This window comes from Glycine max, chromosome 9, assembly GCF_000004515.6.
Source record: "Glycine max cultivar Williams 82 chromosome 9, Glycine_max_v4.0, whole genome shotgun sequence".
NCBI classification, from domain to species: domain Eukaryota; kingdom Viridiplantae; phylum Streptophyta; class Magnoliopsida; order Fabales; family Fabaceae; genus Glycine; species Glycine max.
The window spans coordinates 49,798,688-49,817,559 of NC_038245.2; the positions used below are offsets into that span (position 1 = coordinate 49,798,688).

At 33.6% G+C, this 18,872-nt stretch overlaps 2 protein-coding genes across 3 annotated transcripts; both read right to left on the bottom strand.

The window, feature by feature from the left end:
* Positions 1 to 2,755: 2,755 nt before the first annotated feature.
* LOC100778236 (protein LURP-one-related 15) lies at positions 2,756 to 3,954 on the bottom strand. 2 transcript variants are annotated; one of them, XM_006587874.3, is made up of 3 exons: positions 3,618 to 3,954; positions 3,215 to 3,445; positions 2,756 to 3,077 (listed from the first exon to the last, which is right to left on the bottom strand). In XM_006587874.3, the coding sequence occupies exons 1-3, from the start codon at positions 3,816 to 3,818 to the stop codon at positions 2,916 to 2,918; spliced, it is 594 nt and encodes a 197-aa protein (XP_006587937.1). In that variant the 5' UTR covers positions 3,819 to 3,954; the 3' UTR covers positions 2,756 to 2,915. The 2 variants fall into 2 exon arrangements, with proteins under 2 accessions (XP_006587937.1, XP_040861150.1); XM_041005216.1 differs by having other exon boundaries at positions 2,763 to 3,071.
* A 1,441-nt stretch (positions 3,955 to 5,395) lies between these two features.
* LOC100778777 (DNA-directed RNA polymerase II subunit RPB1) lies at positions 5,396 to 14,373 on the bottom strand. The gene is made up of 15 exons (XM_041005217.1): positions 14,275 to 14,373; positions 13,930 to 14,193; positions 13,360 to 13,659; positions 13,096 to 13,254; positions 12,755 to 12,916; positions 12,404 to 12,624; positions 12,172 to 12,313; positions 11,753 to 12,088; positions 11,382 to 11,668; positions 10,684 to 10,942; positions 7,661 to 10,587; positions 7,318 to 7,389; positions 7,133 to 7,186; positions 6,914 to 7,021; positions 5,396 to 5,775 (listed from the first exon to the last, which is right to left on the bottom strand). The coding sequence occupies exons 1-14, from the start codon at positions 14,371 to 14,373 to the stop codon at positions 6,931 to 6,933; spliced, it is 5,373 nt and encodes a 1,790-aa protein (XP_040861151.1). The 3' UTR covers positions 5,396 to 5,775; positions 6,914 to 6,930.
* Positions 14,374 to 18,872: the final 4,499 nt, after the last annotated feature.

Below are 18,872 nucleotides of genomic sequence, written 5' to 3' on the forward strand. Positions count from 1 at the left end.
TGCCTGCCCGTGGATTCAGCAGCAGTTCGAAACTTGAAAAGCTGATTCTCCAAACATCAATCGGTTCGGACCTTCAGATTGTTTAATGACAGTTCCATCACTTCATTGTGAAAGACTGACTAGATTGACCCGTTCTGCCATATGTACCTCCATTTTTCACTCGGTGGATTCCATTCAACAATGGGTTTAAATCAATGATTGTAAAACTGTCTTTTCTTTATCTTGATTTTCATAGGAATTGTCTCAATCTAATGTCCTCTTTGATAGAGAGGAGAAAAATAGGATGAATGAAAATAAAAATGGTGAGAAATAAAATAGAGATTAAAGGTGTGGTTGAAATAAAATAGAGATAAGGAGAAGGATACAGAAATGAGTGAAAATAGGTGAAAAATAGTTCAGTAAATTTCACCATTTTTAAAATAGTTCTGTATTGTCTCCGGATTACTCAATTTGGATTATCTATCTATGTGATTTTGAATTTTCCTGTTGCTTCCGAATTCCGGAAGTATATTTTGTATGCTGCAGAGGTATTCCAGAATGCATCAATTAATCTAGAACGCATATTCTGGATTTTCAGTTCAAAAATACATCTTTTTGGTTTAATTCCATATTAGATAATGAGGAATGTAAAACCTTCATTCCAGATTATTTAATCCGTAACCCATGTGCTATAAGACTTTGTTAGTGTTCACATGTGGAACAACAATCTATTCACAATCTATTCAGTGGGAATTTATATTTTCATTAAGGAAATTCACAATTGTGATAGGTTGAAATCATGGCTCAAAAAGTCATTCAAGGATGGTTAAGTTGCCTTTAGATAACATTGCACAAACCCGACCAAAATCAACACCAAGAAATTAATTTTGCCTCCACATTTAGGATTTGGAATAATTGATTAGCTGAAGATTAAACCTATAAAAATATTACAGCTTTTAAACTTTTTCATACAGTGAAGTGGAAATAAACATTTTTTCTCTGAAAATGAAACCAAATCATATCTATTTTAACTAAAAACAAGCCGAAGATTTAATTTTAATTTGGTCCACAATCTGAGAAAAATTATTTGAGAGCCCCTTTTATTCATGTTACTCACTACAAATGTTGTAATTTCTTTGGCCAAAATCACCACTTCAAAAAAAATAATGTTTCATCTCGTTAATAATCATAAGTAGTGTGTCACTATGAATGCGTAGTCCACGTTGGGATAGACCAAGATATTGAAGCCGCCATTGTTTTGCATCTACTAGAGAGAGAGAGAGAAAGAAGCAGATACACTGTAGTGATTATGTTCATTCAGATGTATTTAAAAGACAGTTAAGCTGATGTGCATATTGTGTGCGTGTGTATTCATTTATAGAAACACGTAACACAGTACATATATACCGTGGCAACAATTGTAGGAGATTGACCACCATAAAGTGCAATAACTTTTATCTCTAGAAATGTTGACTCTAAAGTCACAATGACTTTCGTTTTTGTTGTTAGCAAGGAAGACATCAAATTTAATCATCCCACGCGGTATTATTGACGATCTCTTCACTGTAAAGAGCAATTGATGATGATGATGAGAAGAATAATTGCTTTTACCCTTGTAAACTTGCATCCCATGCAACGTCATAACCTACATAAATAAACTAACAACTAATATTTATTGATTAAAAAAAATACTTAAAGATAATTAATTAGTTAAAAAATGAAAATGGATGACTATGAGATGCCACCTTTGTTTGTATTGATTTGTAGATTGAGAGAGTCAGGAACACAATAGAAAGGGCTGATAACTGAGAATTGTTGTGCCATTGCAAAGAAATTAGGTGTGTGTTGGAACGAGAGAGTCTTCTGTGGTGTAGTATATGCTAATATATAGCTAGAACATGTACTTCTCTACATATATATACGAATAAACCAATGAATGTATAATTATATTGCATTTTAAAATCATCTTTTGCACTCATTTTATTTATTTTATTATTTTTACCTTTTTAAAATTCAATTTTTTTTATTTCTATTCTACTCCCTCTTCTCTTCTCACAAATTGAGTATTTATCAACGCAAGTATAAATAAGTTTCTGTGAATTCGATACTCGATTTTTCGTTTTGATTTTTACTATTTGTGATAAAATTGGTATACTTGCCCATCAGTTAACACATGATAAAAAATTATCTTTATGTAACTTATGTCTTTATTATGTGTTGTTCTTGTCCTGTGTATTTTAGCATGTATCAAACACAATCTTAAGTGTAGGTAAAGTTGTTAACATACTCATTCCGTAAAGAAGTGGAAATATACTAGCAAATTCTGCATATATAAAGTTTGCTAATATATTTTTACCTTTTTTTAGGTCGGAGTAAGTTAGTCGTGTACACCAATTTTTTCGAGAAAAAAAACCGATAATTGTTTATTAGTATTTTATTTTAAGGGTTTAGGGACATAATACTAACGTGAAAAACCCAATAATTATGTAAAAAAAGTATTTTATTTTAATGAAATAATAGTAATTTAATTTTAATTAACGAAATAAAATGCATTTATCTCTCCTGTCTCCTTTGTCTTGTGTCACCACCTTTAATTTCATGAACATGTTATTTAATTCCAGATTAAATAGCATGCGATTAATCACAAAAGTAATTATTGTTAGATTAATAAAAGTTATTATATATCATGATATCGTGAACGATGTTAACATGTCAATTCTGTAATGTGGATTTTTTGCAGAATAAAAAGTTAAATCTATAAAAAATATTACTAACTTTTCAACTTTATTTCATACATTGAAGTCGAAATACACATTTTTTTTTTCTTTCTGAAAATGAAAACCAAACCCTATCTATTCTAACTGAAATCAAGCCCAAGACTTAATATTAATCTGGTCCATAATCTGAGTAAACTTATTTGGGAGCTCCTAATTAATTTAATTTATATTACCCAATGCGGCAAATGTCACTCCTAAGGCCACATCCATCAGTTCATCATAATAATCTTTCATCTCGTTAACAATCATAAGTAGTGCCACAATGAATGCATAGTCCACGTAGGGATAGACCAAAACATTGAGGCCGCCATTAATCTGCATCTACAAGAGAGAGAGAGAGAGACAGATACACTTTATCAATTATGTTCATTTAGATGTATTAATTAAAAAGACAGTTAAATTGATGTGTGTTGTGTTCGTATGTCAATATAAGAACACATTAATACAATACTACATACCGTGGCAACAATTGTAGGAGATTCAGAAGCATAAACAATGCATGAGCTTTTATCTCTACAAAAGTTGACTCTAAAATCACAAACATTTTCATTTCTGTTGTTAGCGAGGAAGACATCTAATTTCATCACACTATACTGGATCATTGACGATCTCTTCACCGAAAAGAGCAATTCAGAGGAATCGTTGCTTTTACCCTTGAAAACTTGGCATCGCCCATGCAACGTCATATTCTACATAAATAAAAAAATAAGATCGAATAATGAGAATATATAAGGATAATTTAGTTGCTAAAATCAAAATTTTTAACGAAAGATTTTGCTAGGAATATTGAATTAATAAAGATAATTAACAAATTAAACGAGGGAAATCAATGAATAAAATATGAAGCCCGAATAGCCAAACCTTCTTGTATAGAGTTACGATGGAGTTTCCTTGATTATCATACAAGACACGACGATCGTGAAGAGTGAATAAAGCATCTTTTACATAAAAGACAGGGTTACCGTTTATGTCGTAAGTGACACCTTTCTCTGTATTAATTTGTAGATTGAGAGCATAAGGAGCACAATAGGAAGGGCTGATAACTGAGAATTGGTTTGCCATTGCAAAGGAAGGTGAGTGTTGGAACGAGGCAGAGTCTTTTGTTACTTTTGAATAGTACTACTAACTAAGCTGAAATAACATTTACATTTTTTGTGTGTGTGTGCTATGTGATTTTCTTAAATTTCCTTCCTTGACAAGTTGTATTGTGAGAATAATTGATATCAATGTGGTCAACTGAAACTGATTGCAACAGTTAGAATCTTGGAGATAATATATTGTAAATAGTGTTATATATCCTATATAAAATCATTTTTATGACTTTGATATGATAGTTGTCATATATATGAAAAATAATTTTTCTATTGTACTCCAAATTAAATGTTAGTATCAAAATTACAATTCAGTTGACAATTAAAATAAAATTATTGTTAATATTTCATTAATATATACATATATAAAAGTTACTTTTGGCTTAATTATTTCAATAAATTAAACTCTAAGAAGAACTCTCTAAAATGGTGTCACACCTGAAGATATCTTTATCTCAAAATGATGACCTGATGAGAGAAAGATTAATTGAATGATAAATAAAAAGTCTCATATACTTAATACCTCAATTGTTAGACAATGTTTTTTTAGGAAAAGATCTTAATTACAACCTAAATGAAAATAATTTAATTTGATTTCTCCTTGATTGTAAAAGCTACACGAAATTAGCATCTATATACGCATTAAATATTCATGCCTAGGGTATAATTTGCGTAAATTGTTTTAAATAAACACAGCAACTTCCATAGATATTCGGACGTCCTTGATGGTTGTGAGATTTACATTACAAGTGATTGCATCGTGACAACCAAGTTAGCTTCCTCCTCACTTACATGTTCCATACAAGCAAACAGAAAGCATTTTGTCTATTCATATAGCCTTTTTTAACTGATCATTTAGCTTTATAAAACTATTTTTTTTAAAATTGATTTCCAAACCATTCAGTATAAGGACATTTAATGATTAAAACTTAGGGATATTTTTCATAGAAGGACTAATTCTAAAATGAGTATCATTTACAAGAATCAAATGGTTATTTTGACCGCAGCAAAATAGGTACTATTTTCTTTGATAAACTATCCAGTGCTATTAAGGGTAAATCGCATCGTATCATCTAGAACTAACTTTTCTTTTATGGTGAAAATTTATCATCTTTTCCTTTTTATTGTTTAGTTTAATTTCTATAAATGGTTTTACACGGTTGATTAACTAGAAATTCTAAAGGGTGACATTTAATGTAATTATTAAAAAAATCAATAGTTTTACTATAAATGTCAGTTAATATAAATAGTTTTAATTAATTAGAAAATTTAAATGTGACACCCTTATTATAGAAATATGATTTCTCTTTTTCAATTTTTCTCTGCTTTTATGGTACGAGCATGTATGCCAAGACTCTTCACATCAATAAATTGAGAAGAAATATTGTTAGGATTTTTTTTGTGACAAGCAAAGGATTTTATTAATAATTAAGAGAAAGTATACTTGTACAACAAATCTTACCACAAAGAGAGAAAGTGAGAAAAGTAAAAAAAAAAAAAATTGAAATGTAGTAAATGATATGATAATAAAGACAAATAAACACATAAAATAAAATAATACTGTATAAATTATTGAAAGAATTGTTGTCTATATACAGTATCTCAATAATTAATAAGAAAACACTTAAATTGAGCAAAACTATGTCCAACTTAAGACTCTGAACACGAGTAATACAACAAGAGAGATTCAAGCACATAGCCTAATATATACCACATTTCAATTAAAAGCACAACGAAGAAACCCAGTTATAAGCCAACAAAGCCACATGGCAATTAGCCCCCAACAAGCAGTAACCCCGTAGAAGATTCCAATGGTCAAAAAGAGATGCATGCTTATGTTTCAAAGATAGCATACATTTGCTTTTTCAAAGTTGCTCCTCAATCATGCTTCATAATAAACTCATGTGCTTGTAACCAAATAAGCATACCTGGAGCAAAATATTGTTAGGAATTGATTAATGTTAAACTCCTTTCCCCCAATTGAGTTATTGAAGTGGAAAAAAAAGATCATAGGAAATGACAAAAATAATAGGATGGTTTACATGCTTCTTGTTTTCATTCTCTTTCAATTGTCACACTAAACTTTCATTTTTCTCATGACTTTTCCTCTTTTTCTATTTTTTTTTTCTGTAAGATTGTAGACTCTGCCTACATGGATATTGAATGGTTATTAGATTAAGAATTGTAATTGTTGATAAGGACATTGCATGCTGCTTGCAGAGGGTTCATATTCCCTTTCCAACGGTTTCAATTCTTAATTTGACCATTTCAGGATTCATGTTGGCAATGTCCATACTTTTACAGAGGAAAAAACCAGAAAGAGATGAAGAGTCACTGAGAGAAAAATTGATGTGTACATGTCTTCTTCTTACATCTGTGCTGCAGCCTTATCCTCTGATTACTAAATTGAGGGTCCCCATATGTTTTCATTATTTTCTTCCCATATCTTCAGTTAGTTTAAATAGAACAAACATGATGTTGTAGGGATATTTTGTCACTTGATACTGTTGCTTTGATGGACAGTGTTTCTACTTATAAAAATGTTTTTTTATCATGTATGTAATGTTCCCCTAAACTTTAGAGTGCCTCTCTTCATTACAAAATTTAACTCTTGGATGACCATCCGGAATGGTGTCCGTAAGATGCGCTAATTGTGCAAAACTTACACTTAGTGGCTCTTTTGCAGACTTGATTTTACTGCCAAGTCCTGGACCAACGCAGTTCAGCAGCAAGGAAGAACTTTTTGAACTGACAAACCCTGGACAACTACATTTGTATAATAATGATTGTTTGAAACCACTACCAAAACTTTTTATTATTTACTTGAAAGTTTTTTTTAAAAAAAAACTTAGGTTCACTCTTCCAATTAACGTACATCAATTGCAAATCTTCCTAAAACACATGTTGGCTCAATTTTGAAACAATGGGAGTGGAAGATGGAGAATTAAGAACTTTTTATTGTCAACATATGTCTCTAGTGAAGAATTTCTGAACTATTTACATCTTAAATGTTCCATCCAATAAGATAAGCCATATATTAGCGCTTTAGAGAAGCTGTTAGTTTACCTCATCTAGTGGCTCTATCATTCATCCTTGTCACTAGTTTGTGGAGTGTCCTGGCTGGTTGACGACGGTGAGTAACCGGGTTGACTTGGTGAGTAACCCGCACTGGGACTGCAAATGATCAAACAGAAAAAATAACAAGAACAGACCGTGCTCAGCAATATGCCTTCCATACAATTTCAGCTGTTAAAAGAACCATCTGTACATAAATAATATGCATACCTAAATTGGGGGGAAGTTGGGCTATAGTCCGGGCTCACACCAGAATTATATGGACTAGAAGGAAAAAAAGGAACAAGTCACATATGAATAACCTCAGTTTAACACAAGAAAAAAGAAGAAAAGAAAAATCTCCAATTCTGTTACTGTTTAAAGGCTTGGCAGGAGCACAAATGAAGTTAACTTACCTGCTGGGACTGTATGTTGGGCTTGATGGAGAATAAGAAGGAGATGTTGGTGAATACGAGGGAGACGTCGGGCTGAAAATAATAAATTATACATATGCTTGGAGTAAAGAATTAACTCAAAATAAATATGCAATTGAGAAACCGAAAACACAGGACCATAGACTTTATTCAACCACCCTACAAGAACAATATGGAATTTACTAAAAAGTAAAATGACTCCTCAAACCAAAGTTCTAGACTGAAAAAATGAGATTCGAATTTTTGGCATATCAATTTCTGAAGGTTCTGTATATCACACTCAGTACCAGAAATGAATATTAAAAGAATCAAGAGAAGTAATCACCTATAGTTTGGAGATGTGGGAGACAATCTTGGACTGCTTGGAGAATAAGCTAACGAAGGACTATATTTTGCTGATTGTGGATTGTAACTGGGGGAAGTAGGACTATAAGATGGAGATGTTGGGCTATATGAGGGAGATGTGGGGCTGTATGCAGGAGAGGTAGGACTATATGAGGGAGACGTGGGGCTGTAAGAGGGTGAAGTTGGACTGTAGGAAGGAGATGTCAGGCTATATGATGGAGAAGTAGGACTATATGCAGGTGAAGTGGGGCTGTATGATGGAGAAGTAGGACTGTATGCAGGTGAAGTGGAGCTGTATGCAGGAGAAGTTGGGCTGTATGCAGGTGAGGTGGGGCTGTAGCTGGGAGATGTAGGCGAATAAGCTGGACTTGTTGGACTATATCCGGGAGAGCTAGGGCTATAAGTTGGAGAGGTGGGACTGTAACCGGGGGAAGTGGGACTGTAACCGGGCGACGTGGGGCTGTACCCGGGCGAAGATGGACTATAGCCGGGGGATGATGGACTATAACCAGGAGATGAAGAAGGAGAAAACGCCATGCCGCCAACATAAGGCGAAAACTGTGCATCCGAACTAGGAGACAGGCGTAAATTGGGGCTCAACAGATAACTGGGAGACATCATGGTGCCTTCATGATATGGAGTTGCTCCAGACATGATACCGAAATCAAGACCATCTGTATAACTAGGCAGTTGTAGCTCAATGGCATTCTTCAGCATGCCATCATTAAGATACAAGGCACATTGGCCTGTCCCAATGGGGGCGAGCTGCCCTAAGATTATGTTTTCTGTGACTCCCCTCAAGCTATCAGTCTCTGCATATGCTGCAGCATCAAGCAGAATATCAACTGTCTCTTCAAATGAGCATCTCATCATTGGCCCTGTATCATTCCTGTTGATGCCGTGACGTGTTATTGCCATTAAATGCCCCCTATACGTCATTGTTTCACATAGAATAGCCAAATGCCTGTAATTTACATAAGAACCGTCAAACGAAATTACAATTCTCAATTCATCCAGTAGAGATCGCCTAACTGCCTCAATACCAAGAACTTCAATAACCTCAATCAAGTGGTTGCTTGTTGTCCTTGTCGCGTCAACATCTTCATGGCACATCACAGCTAGCAGGTTCACACCTTCGGTATCAAGCATCCATTCCCCATTAGACTTAAAACCTTCGTTCTCATCAAACTTCTGAACTTTCGCATTTTTTATAAAAACCTTGTTTATGTCTGGGATTCCTCGTAGAGTCATTTCAGTCAGCATGTTGGTTTCTATTTTCTTCAAGAAAACATCATCTTCAGCGGATTCATCCTGAACCTCACCCTTTGGTGCATCATCATTCATTATACGGATACGAAGTATAAGTTTTTCAGCATTGTCATCGTTAAATATACAACTCAAATCATCATCAAATTCAAGGTTAATCTTCTGTGCAATGTCAGCCATACTCAACTTCTTATCCACCATCATTTCACGATTCAGCTCCACGCGAAGCAACCAAGGTGAGATTTTTTCAAGAGCAACTTCTTCATCGGGCATTTCATAGTAGGACATGACAAAATCCACATCCTCTTCAATTATTGTACTCATCGGGTCTGGATCATACCACACCTCTGTAGCTTGAGTGACACTCCTGAGAGTGGTATATTCTAAAGCACACTGCACAGTCTTGGCTCTCTCTTTAGTCTTACCAGCATCAGGTTTCAAGTACACAGAGAGAGAAGGCGTTTTAATACTCTTGGCGACATTAATGAGTTCCCTTAACCTAGGAACACCAAGAGTAACGTTCTTTGCGCTGACACCGGCAAAGTGGAAAGTGTTGAGAGTCATCTGAGTAGCAGGTTCACCAATTGATTGTGCAGCCACGACACCAATCATTTCTCCGGGGACCACAAGCGACTGCAAGAACCTTGATTCTATTTCTCCGACTACCCACTCAAATGACTCGCGAGAAAGCCTGTATTCCTCCAAGACCCTTTTACTGGCGAAAGTGCTGCGGAGCAGAATATTGAAGAGGAGAGTAGCATTCTTTTGAGCTTCTTGACTCAAGGCGTCCTCGCCGGGAACAACCTTAAGCCGCTCCTGGAGCTTATCGATGGCTTCCACAATTTCCATTGGATGCATATCAGAAGGCCTTCGGAAGTCAACCTTAAATGTCTTCTGAGCATTCCAGATAAGCCTCTTGAGGTTAACAGGCAGTGGCAGAGAATTGTCACCATTAGAGGCTATCTCTATTGCGAGTTGATGTCTATCAGCTTCAAGCTTTTGAACTTCTGCCTCAAACACATTACGAAACTCTCTGATGGTTTTCAAGTCTTCTACAGGCTCTTGAAGCATGTAATTAGGCTTCCAGTTTTCCTCGTCAAATTCATACCTAAACACCCTATCAAATTCTGTTTTCTTCATTTTAAGGGTATCCAGCTTCTGTGTTTCAATCCAAATAGCGTCCATACCATCTTCTCCGTAGAGAAATTGTATGACGTCTCCCAAAGAGTTTCTAACTGTCCCATCATATTTAAGCATGATGTCCTCCATAGCCTTCACGAGTCGCCTCTGAATGTACCCGGTTTCGGAGGTCTTCACGGCAGTATCAATAAGACCTTCCCTACCACCCATGGCATGGAAAAAGAACTCTTGAGGGGTCAGTCCACGTAGATATGAGTTCTCCACAAAGCCACGACTTTCAGGCCCATGATCATCTTTTGTGAAGTGAGGCAATGTCCGGTCTACGAATCCGTATGGAATTCGCTTCCCCTCAACGTTCTGTTGCCCCACACAAGCAGTCATTTGAGATATGTTGATGTTACTTCCTTTCGAACCAGCTGTCACCATTGCTTTCAGATTGTTGCTCTCAGATAAACTATTTCCAGCACTGTTTCCAGCATCATCACGAGCTTTATTTAGAGTCTAAAATTATTATCAAATATGAAATTCATCATATTTTTACCCCAAAAAGATAATATAACACAACAATGTGAAAAGCAATCCAAATTAAGTACGTACCTGGTTCACTCTATTTTCAAATGAATCCATCATTGTCCGACCAGGTTCGGCCTCCAACTTCTTCTCTTGAGCATCCCTGATAAGTTGTTTCACTTTCTCCTTAGCTAATGAAATAGTCTGATTTATGGCTTCCATAGTGGAAGCATCAGCTATTGTATCACCAATTCCCATGCTAAAAGCATTCTGCAAAAGCCAGTAGTTTACAAGCCACTGAGTATGACCAAGAAATTTCCGAGCTGCATCAGGGCCAACCTCTTCCCTGTATTCAAGTAAACAAACTGATTGAAGCAGTTTCCAGAGCCACAAAGTTTCACCACTATTATTAGAAAGCACCCCGTGGCATTATAATAATAAAATTATTTAACAAAGTCACTTGAGAGTTGGAGTTTGAAAGAATAGAAAACAATCCCTCTCCTTTGGAAGAGGCTGTAAAGGTAGATTCATCTAGTAATTTCTAGTAGAAATATTTGTGTAATTATTATATTATACACCGATGCTGAAGGAGAGAGAGCCTCGGTGCAACAATTAGAGTTGCTGCCATGTGATGTGACTAAGATTTCACATGTTCTAATTGCGGAATCAACCTCTTGCAAATGCAAGGTAAGGCTGCCGACAGTAGACCCGTAAAGGGTCCAAACCTTCCCTAAAGCGTCATAATTATAGCACCAAGTAGTCCATTATATACTGAAGCTGCATACCAAATCACATGAATGAGACTTCCGGCGGATGCTCCAAGAGTCTTTTTGCAAAGTGTTCCGGTAAGTAGTTCCCCTTTTTCAATTCTAACCATGGTATCCCCAGGGGTTATGGGTCCCCGTTCATCATCACTATGCCAGCTCGAAAATCTAATTAGATTTATTTGTTTAGGAATGATGAGATTGAAAACTTGTTTCCCTGTCCACAATGGTTCTGGCTTCAATATTGTAGGAGCAGGAACTTTCCCATCAAAATCTTCCCACCACATCAATATGTTCATAAAAACATCCTGGTTAAAAGGAGAAAAGAAAATGTTTTTTTTTATCAGACATCTATATAGCCTGCATAAGAGCCATGAGGCTGAACTAAATACCTTTGTGATGAAAGTGTCTCTCTTGGTGATTTTCCTGCATCCTAGAAGTGTATCTTGGACAATTCCCATCACTGGCTTGTTTGACTGTGGTGACACAATGCATTTAGGCACCATCATCAGCTCTAACACCTCAGCTCTGGTTTCTAAACTCTGAGGAACATGCATATTCATTTCGTCCCCGTCAAAATCAGCATTATATGGTGAAGTTACGGACAAGTTAAGCCGGAAAGTAGAATAAGGCATGATTTTGATTCTGTGTCCCATGATAGACATTTTATGAAGACTAGGCTGACGATTGAAGAGAACAAAGTCTCCATCATTCAAATGACGCTCGACCTAAAACCACAACATTAACAACTATTATAAGGCATTAAGAGAAAACCAAATAAAACAATATTATCATTGTTAAGAAACAGTGCCTTGTAGCCAAGCTCCAAATGGTGATCACTGCTTTTCTTTAAATATCTGAGATCAAGTCTTTGTCCGTCATCACGAATGATATACTTGGCACCAGTTTTTCCAGGTGGAGGATGGGGTCCATACTCAACAAGTTCCTTCAACCTGTTTTTTAATTTTCCATTTCAAATACTTTCTGTTAAAAATTGTAGAGAATGCACCAATAGCAACAGGAAAAGCATATTGAAATACAACCTTTCAATGTTATATGGAGTCACAGTCTCAGGGTATGTTAGATTCAACGCAATACTCCATGGTACTCCCAATTGATCAATGTTGATAGTTGGATCAGGTGTAATGACTGTTCGAGCAGAAAAATCAACTCTTTTACCCATCAAGTTACCTCTAATCCGGCCTTCTTTTGCCTTGAGCCTGCTACATATTGATTTGATTGGCCTTCCAGATCTCTGAGTAGCCTGAGAAATAAATAAACAAATATAAAAAGCAATTACTCTAAGCATTATGAAAAATTCAAGATTCAATGAAGGTTACAGGAAGCATGGTATATATCAGTATAGATTGCTAAAGTCTAAATATAATTGGTACCCTTGGCAATCCAGGTAACTCATTATCAAAATATGTTGCTACGTGGAACTGCAATAACTGCACAAACTCGGAAATAATATGTGCAGGAGATCCATTCTTCTCCTGTCTCTTCAGATTCTCATTGTGCCTGATGATCATGGCCAGTTGGTGAGTTAAATCATCCTACAAGCAACAGAGACAAAAAAAAAAAAAAAGTCACAGCATATAACACAAAAATTAAAAGTGTTCCAGCAAATGATAGTATGCATTATGATCAGTAGAAAATTATAAAATAAATAAAAAAGACTTGCAAAACTTGTAAAAAACGAGAACACACAAAAACAGTGTCATAAAACACTTGCCTCACTCCTGGAGGATGTGTCCATCATTACAGAAGGCCTAACAGGTTGAGGAGGAATTGGAAGAACTTGTAAAATCATCCAGTCAGGACGAGCGTACTGAGGATTCAAGCCCAACAACTGACAGTCCTCGTCGCTTATCCTTTTCAGAACACTAAGAACCTTCAACAGATATAACAAGTCACCAACTACATCAGTTCCTGTATGTAGCAGTGGACGTAAAATAAAAAGTGCTCGTCATATAAATTCGGAATTTAGATCAATCACCCTTTCTGCAGAAAGAGTCTGTTTCCTTTCCACGGGTTCGGGAAGCTGTTCTTGGTCATCACTTTTCTTCCTCTGAGCTTTATACTCTGCATTTATTTTCATCCCCTCAATAGTAATCTTCGGCTGCTGAGCACCGCAGCCACCGCGACTCTTTTTAACCGGCTCCCCGGTATCTTTACCATGAATGTCAATATCATCTCCCCCTTCGCACTTGCTTTTGTTTTTGCAGGCATCCAGAATCTTTCTCAGCCTATTTTTGGGATTCCTGATTCTTAAAGCTAGCTTGAACTTGTGATCATCCTGCATAAAACGCAATCAATTTTAAGAAAACACATTACATTTCAGTTTTCATTCTCCTAAACTTACAATTTTAAACAAGAATTCAGATAACAAATTTCACTCTAGCTCCTTCCTTCTATCTATTTAACAGACTCAATTAAACAGTTCAAAATCCAATTGAGTAATTGACCACCAATGACGAGCAATGGAACTCAGATTAGATTCTGAGTGTTCTCATTTCTCACAATCACATAAACAGCTAGCAAATTCGATCAGTATTATGCAAAGTACCTCATTAGCTAGAATTTTGGAGCAGTTGAAGCAAACACAACGCATTATAGCTAATACAGTCTTCAAAAACCCAATATGGAACATTGGCTTGGCAAGCTCCAAGTGGCCAAAATGGCCAGGGCACTCAGCCATACTGCCCGTACAAGTGTCACACTTGAGCTTTCTGTCAATAGTTCCGAGCCGAGGGTCGCTCAATCCTCCGATCTTCGGCTTCCCTCTCTCGGTTGTCTCACCGTGCTCGATTTGCACCACAGACATTTGCCTCTGAAACACAAAACAAACAAATTCACGAATCAATCAACAACCATAAAAGTGGAAAGAAAGAGTCGATTGCATTTCCGAAACAAAAGAGATAATTACGATCTCGTCGGGACTGATAATTCCAAACTGAACCGTGGCAACTTTGGCGACCTCAGCTGGGGAGAAAGGGAATCGAACATCCATGGTTTCAGAGGGAACGATATATTTAACACGAGAGGTAGCAGTTGTGTTTGTGGGGGTACATTTTCACTTTTCAGTGTTATTAGAAGACCGATCTAGGATCAGAGAATTTCTCCTTCGCGAAACAAGAACGTAAAAACATCCCTAGGGTTCGCAGCTATGCTATCGTGCATGTGCAATTCTGCATGCACCGCGTGCTTACTATAATGGGACGCAACTTATTTTAACCTAATATTGCTAATAATTCTTTCAAAATAATGTTTATTTTTATTTCCTCTATGTTAATAATTGTGGTCTTAGATTCTTTTATTACAAACTAAGAAAAATTAATGAATAAAATAGAGTAATAATTCCATATAATTAACTTTATAATTAACATTAATTCATTTTTAATTTTATTTTTTGCACATCCTTAATAATATTATAAAGAATATAATTAAAAAATCATAAATGTTACGTTAAAAAATTAAAATATAATTTATTTTGAAATTTTTTTCTTATATATAATGAAATATCTTATCCTTATTTAGACTAATGGATTGAACCCAATCAAAATACTTTGGTTCATTCTTTTTATAAAAAATAAATAACTAATTAATCAAGATAAAAAAAATTAAATAAATAAGTTAATTTCAATAGATAGTTATTTAAATTTGACTAAATTAAAATTTTGGTCTCTCTATTTTTAAATACGTTTATGTGAAAAACATTAAATAAAAAAAAAATATTTTAATAGGAATTCAATTCATGACTCTTTATTTATGAAGAATACAATAAATCGATAATACATTTGTTTTATTTAGTTAATCATATTAATATTATTTTCAATATATCATTAGTCAAGATTTTTTTTTTCAAATAATCAAAATTTATAAATTAAAAAAATTTAACATATAATTTTTTTTAATTACTTATTTTAAATAGTTTACATATTTTATTTTACTCATTTATAATTAAATTTCATAAATTAGTGTGTAAATTATTTATAATTTTTTTTAAATTGATTTTAATATACAAATTATTTTTACACTAATTATTTACGTAAAATTAAAAAATATTTATATATTAAATATTTTTAATTTATAAATTTTGATAATTTCAAAAATAATAACTCTTGACTAATGATACATAGAAAATAATATTAATATAATTATCTAAACAAAGCAAGTATTTTATTGTCTTGTCTATGAATAATTTTATGTAAATAATTAGAGTAAAAAAATATGTATATTAAAATCAATTTACAAAACAAATTATGTAAATAATTTACATATTAATTTATGAAATTTAATTATTAATTGGTTAAAAAAATATGTAAGCTATTCAAAGTAAAAACATATAAAATGATATAAAATAAAACTAACAAGATTTATATATTAAATATTTTTTAATTTGTAAATTTTGATAATTTGAAAAAAATAATAACTCATAATTAATGATACATAAAAAAATAATATTAATGTAATTAACTAAACAAAACAAGTGTCTTAGTGATTTATTACTTTGTCTATAAATAATAAATGTTTATGAGTTCAATTCCTATTAAGATACTTTTTACTTTTCATTTCATTTAATTATTTTTTACATAAATGTCATGTCAACAAATGTAGGGGATCAAAATTATAATTTAGTCTTCAAATTTTAATCTAAAAATACTCACAAGATTAAATGATTAAAGTAATAGTATTAAATTTAATAACCCTACATAATTTAAGGGGTGAATTTTATTCACCAATGGTTGTGACTTATATTGTTAATAGGTTGATAAATATATTTACTTGCATAAAGAATGAATTGGCATCTCTTTAATGAAATTCACAAGGAAATACAGGTATGAAAAAAAAATTATCATCAATTATTACATTTGAAAGTGAGTCTATGTTTTTTTTATAATTAGAGCAACTAAGAAAATACATTCATTTATTTTTTATATAAAGGACTAGAGGGATTAATAATTTCTCTTTCATATTTATTAAATATATTCATTTCTTACCTTATCTCATCTTCCAAACCAAAAAAATATATATACTTCTTCTATTTCTATTCTAGGTTCCTCGCTCTTGTTGCCTTGCAGTTCAAAGTGTCATAAATAGTCTTTCATAAAAGACATAAGCTCGACATGTTGAGTATGAGGTTGTGGATTAAAAACAATAAAAATAATTAGCTGAATAGCTAAGGGTGTGTTTGGTTTGCATTTTTATTTTCTGTTTTCATTTCTTGTTTTCAATTTCTAAAAACTGTTTTCATTTTTAAAAGATTAAAATTCTGAAAACATGTTTGGTTTGACTTCTTAAAAATTGGTTTAGGCATTTCATCTATTCAATAAGAATGTATGCTCTGGAAAATTGGTTTAGGCATTTCAACAAACACCTTATTAGCAACAAAATCCTTATTAACCCTAGCACACAAGACTGTGCCGTCGCCACCCTCCACTGTGCTATCGAACCACCCCTGTTCGTCGGCGTTGCACCTCACCACCAACAAGTAGTTGAGGACGCCACGAAACCTACCCAGAAGGGAACAAAATCGTTGAAGCCCCAACATAACCACTAACTAGACTAATTTAGGTTGCAATAGGGTTTTGGTGTGATAAGTGGCGGAGCACGGCGTTTTGATAGTGGAGGTTGGGTCGTCGATGTTTAGGCTGATGATTGTGGAGGATAGGGCGATGCAATCGGTTTGGATTATGGTTTGGTGTTTGGAGGTGTGGGTGGTGGCTGTTTGAGGCATTGATGATGGAGTTTGGAAGTAGGTGGTGGTGCATTGTGGACTGGTGATGATTTCGGGAGATAAATGTTAAAGGAGAATAAGGTAGGTGATGGGTGGGTCCAGAGTATCAGAGACGAGACTGCTAACGAAGTTGGTAATAATTACAACTCATGTCACCACGTTTTCCTTTTATAGAAAACATTGAAAACGAAAAATCCTTGTTTTCAGTTTTTAGTCTTTTCTTGAGAATGTTTTCACTGAAAATGTTTTCAAAGTTTAAAACAAGTACATTTTCAAATGCATTTTTTTTGTTTTTACTGAAAATGAAAATAGAAAATGGACAAACCAAACATCCCCTAAGGGTTCCCATGGGATGATTTTTAATTGAGTTTTAAAATTTTAAGAAATACTCAATACTCAATGCTAATGCTAATGTCATTCCTACCGCCAATTTCACCATTTCATCAAAATAATGTTTAATCTCATCAACAATCATAAGGTCTAAAACAAATTTAAGAATGAGACATTTTATTTACTCATAAAATAGTTTATTAAAATTATCATTGTTTTATTTAAAATTAATTTTTTGGACTTTTTTGATGCAAAATTATCGATTAAATTGTCATAATTAATTTCATTTGACATTTCTTTTTCAATAGACAATAATGTCAATCCGTTCAATCTTTGTTGAGACAGTGTTGATCATAAGTAAGTTTTTATTATTTTTAACTTTGACAAACTCCTTTCAACTGAAGCAATTGATAATGGTATTGTTAACATTATTCTATAAGCTATATACGCATTTGGAAAAGAATTTATTCTTTTTATATAATTAAGAATGTCAATTGGTTTATCATTTTCCAATTCTATAATTTCCTTTAAGATATTTAATTCTAAATATAAATCTAATCCATCAACATCCAACAAATTATCATGTTTCAAAGATTTTTTTAAGGTATATTAGTACTAAAAAACTTTTTTGGTAAAGTCTTTGTTTGGACTGCTTGGGCCTTAAGCCGACCCTGCATTCAGATGTATTAAAGACACAGTTGGTGGAAAATTTCCTATATATGGTGAAAGGTGTTTGACAAAATACAAAATGATTTGGGTGGACCATTGAAGTGAATGGAGGATTCTCTAATCAACAAATGGGCATTGATGAGGATGAAAATCTAGAGGAGGATCTCAATAGGGACTTTTGACTATTTTGAGGATGACACGAAAGGGTCTATTAACCCCCTTTGTCCTAGCTAGGGTTCAAAAGGCTCGTCAGCCTTGAAAGAGATCTTTGATAGTTAAGCTTACGGGAAACAAAATAGGGCAAAAACACCTTAACACGAGACTATAAAGACTATAGAGACTGGAGTTCTATGACGCATAAATTTTGAAGAAGATAGGGAATGCCTTAGGGTGTACTATAAGGATTGATCCTAATACACTGAATAGGAGGAGGAGTGAGGGGAAAGGAAAATCTTAATTACTGAAAAATCAAGTTTGCGAGAATTTCTATAGAAGTTGACCTCGCTAAAACTTTTATTATTATTATTATTATTATTATTATTATTATTATTATTATAGTTTAGTTGATTTGTTAATTTTTTAAAAAAACTTACTTTCTATTATTATCATATTATATCATTATATTATTATCGTAAATTAACATTGAATTAATTTAATTTATTAAAATATTTCTAAAAATATTTTTTATTATACTTAATTATTATTATTAAATATTTTAATGTGTCACATTTAAGATTAAAAATGACTTAAGTTAATTATTTCATAATTTTCTT

Bases quoted from the DNA above. Each gene is read 5' to 3' on its own strand.
- LOC100778236 (XM_006587874.3), bottom strand. From the start codon at position 3,818: ATGGCAAACCAATTCTCAGTTATCAGCCCTTCCTATTGTGCTCCTTAT. The intron at 3,446-3,617 runs GTTTGGCTATTC...TTATTTATGTAG, and splicing joins TCGTAACTCTATACAAGAAG to AATATGACGTTGCATGGGCG. The intron at 3,078-3,214 runs GTATGTAGTATT...TCTCTCTTGTAG, and splicing joins CTCCTACAATTGTTGCCACG to ATGCAGATTAATGGCGGCCT.
- LOC100778777 (XM_041005217.1), bottom strand. From the start codon at position 14,373: ATGGATGTTCGATTCCCTTTCTCCCCAGCTGAGGTCGCCAAAGTTGCC. The intron at 7,187-7,317 runs GTAAGTTAACTT...TTTTCCTTCTAG, and splicing joins CCAACATACAGTCCCAGCAG to TCCATATAATTCTGGTGTGA. The intron at 7,022-7,132 runs GTATGCATATTA...GATCATTTGCAG, and splicing joins CCAACTTCCCCCCAATTTAG to TCCCAGTGCGGGTTACTCAC.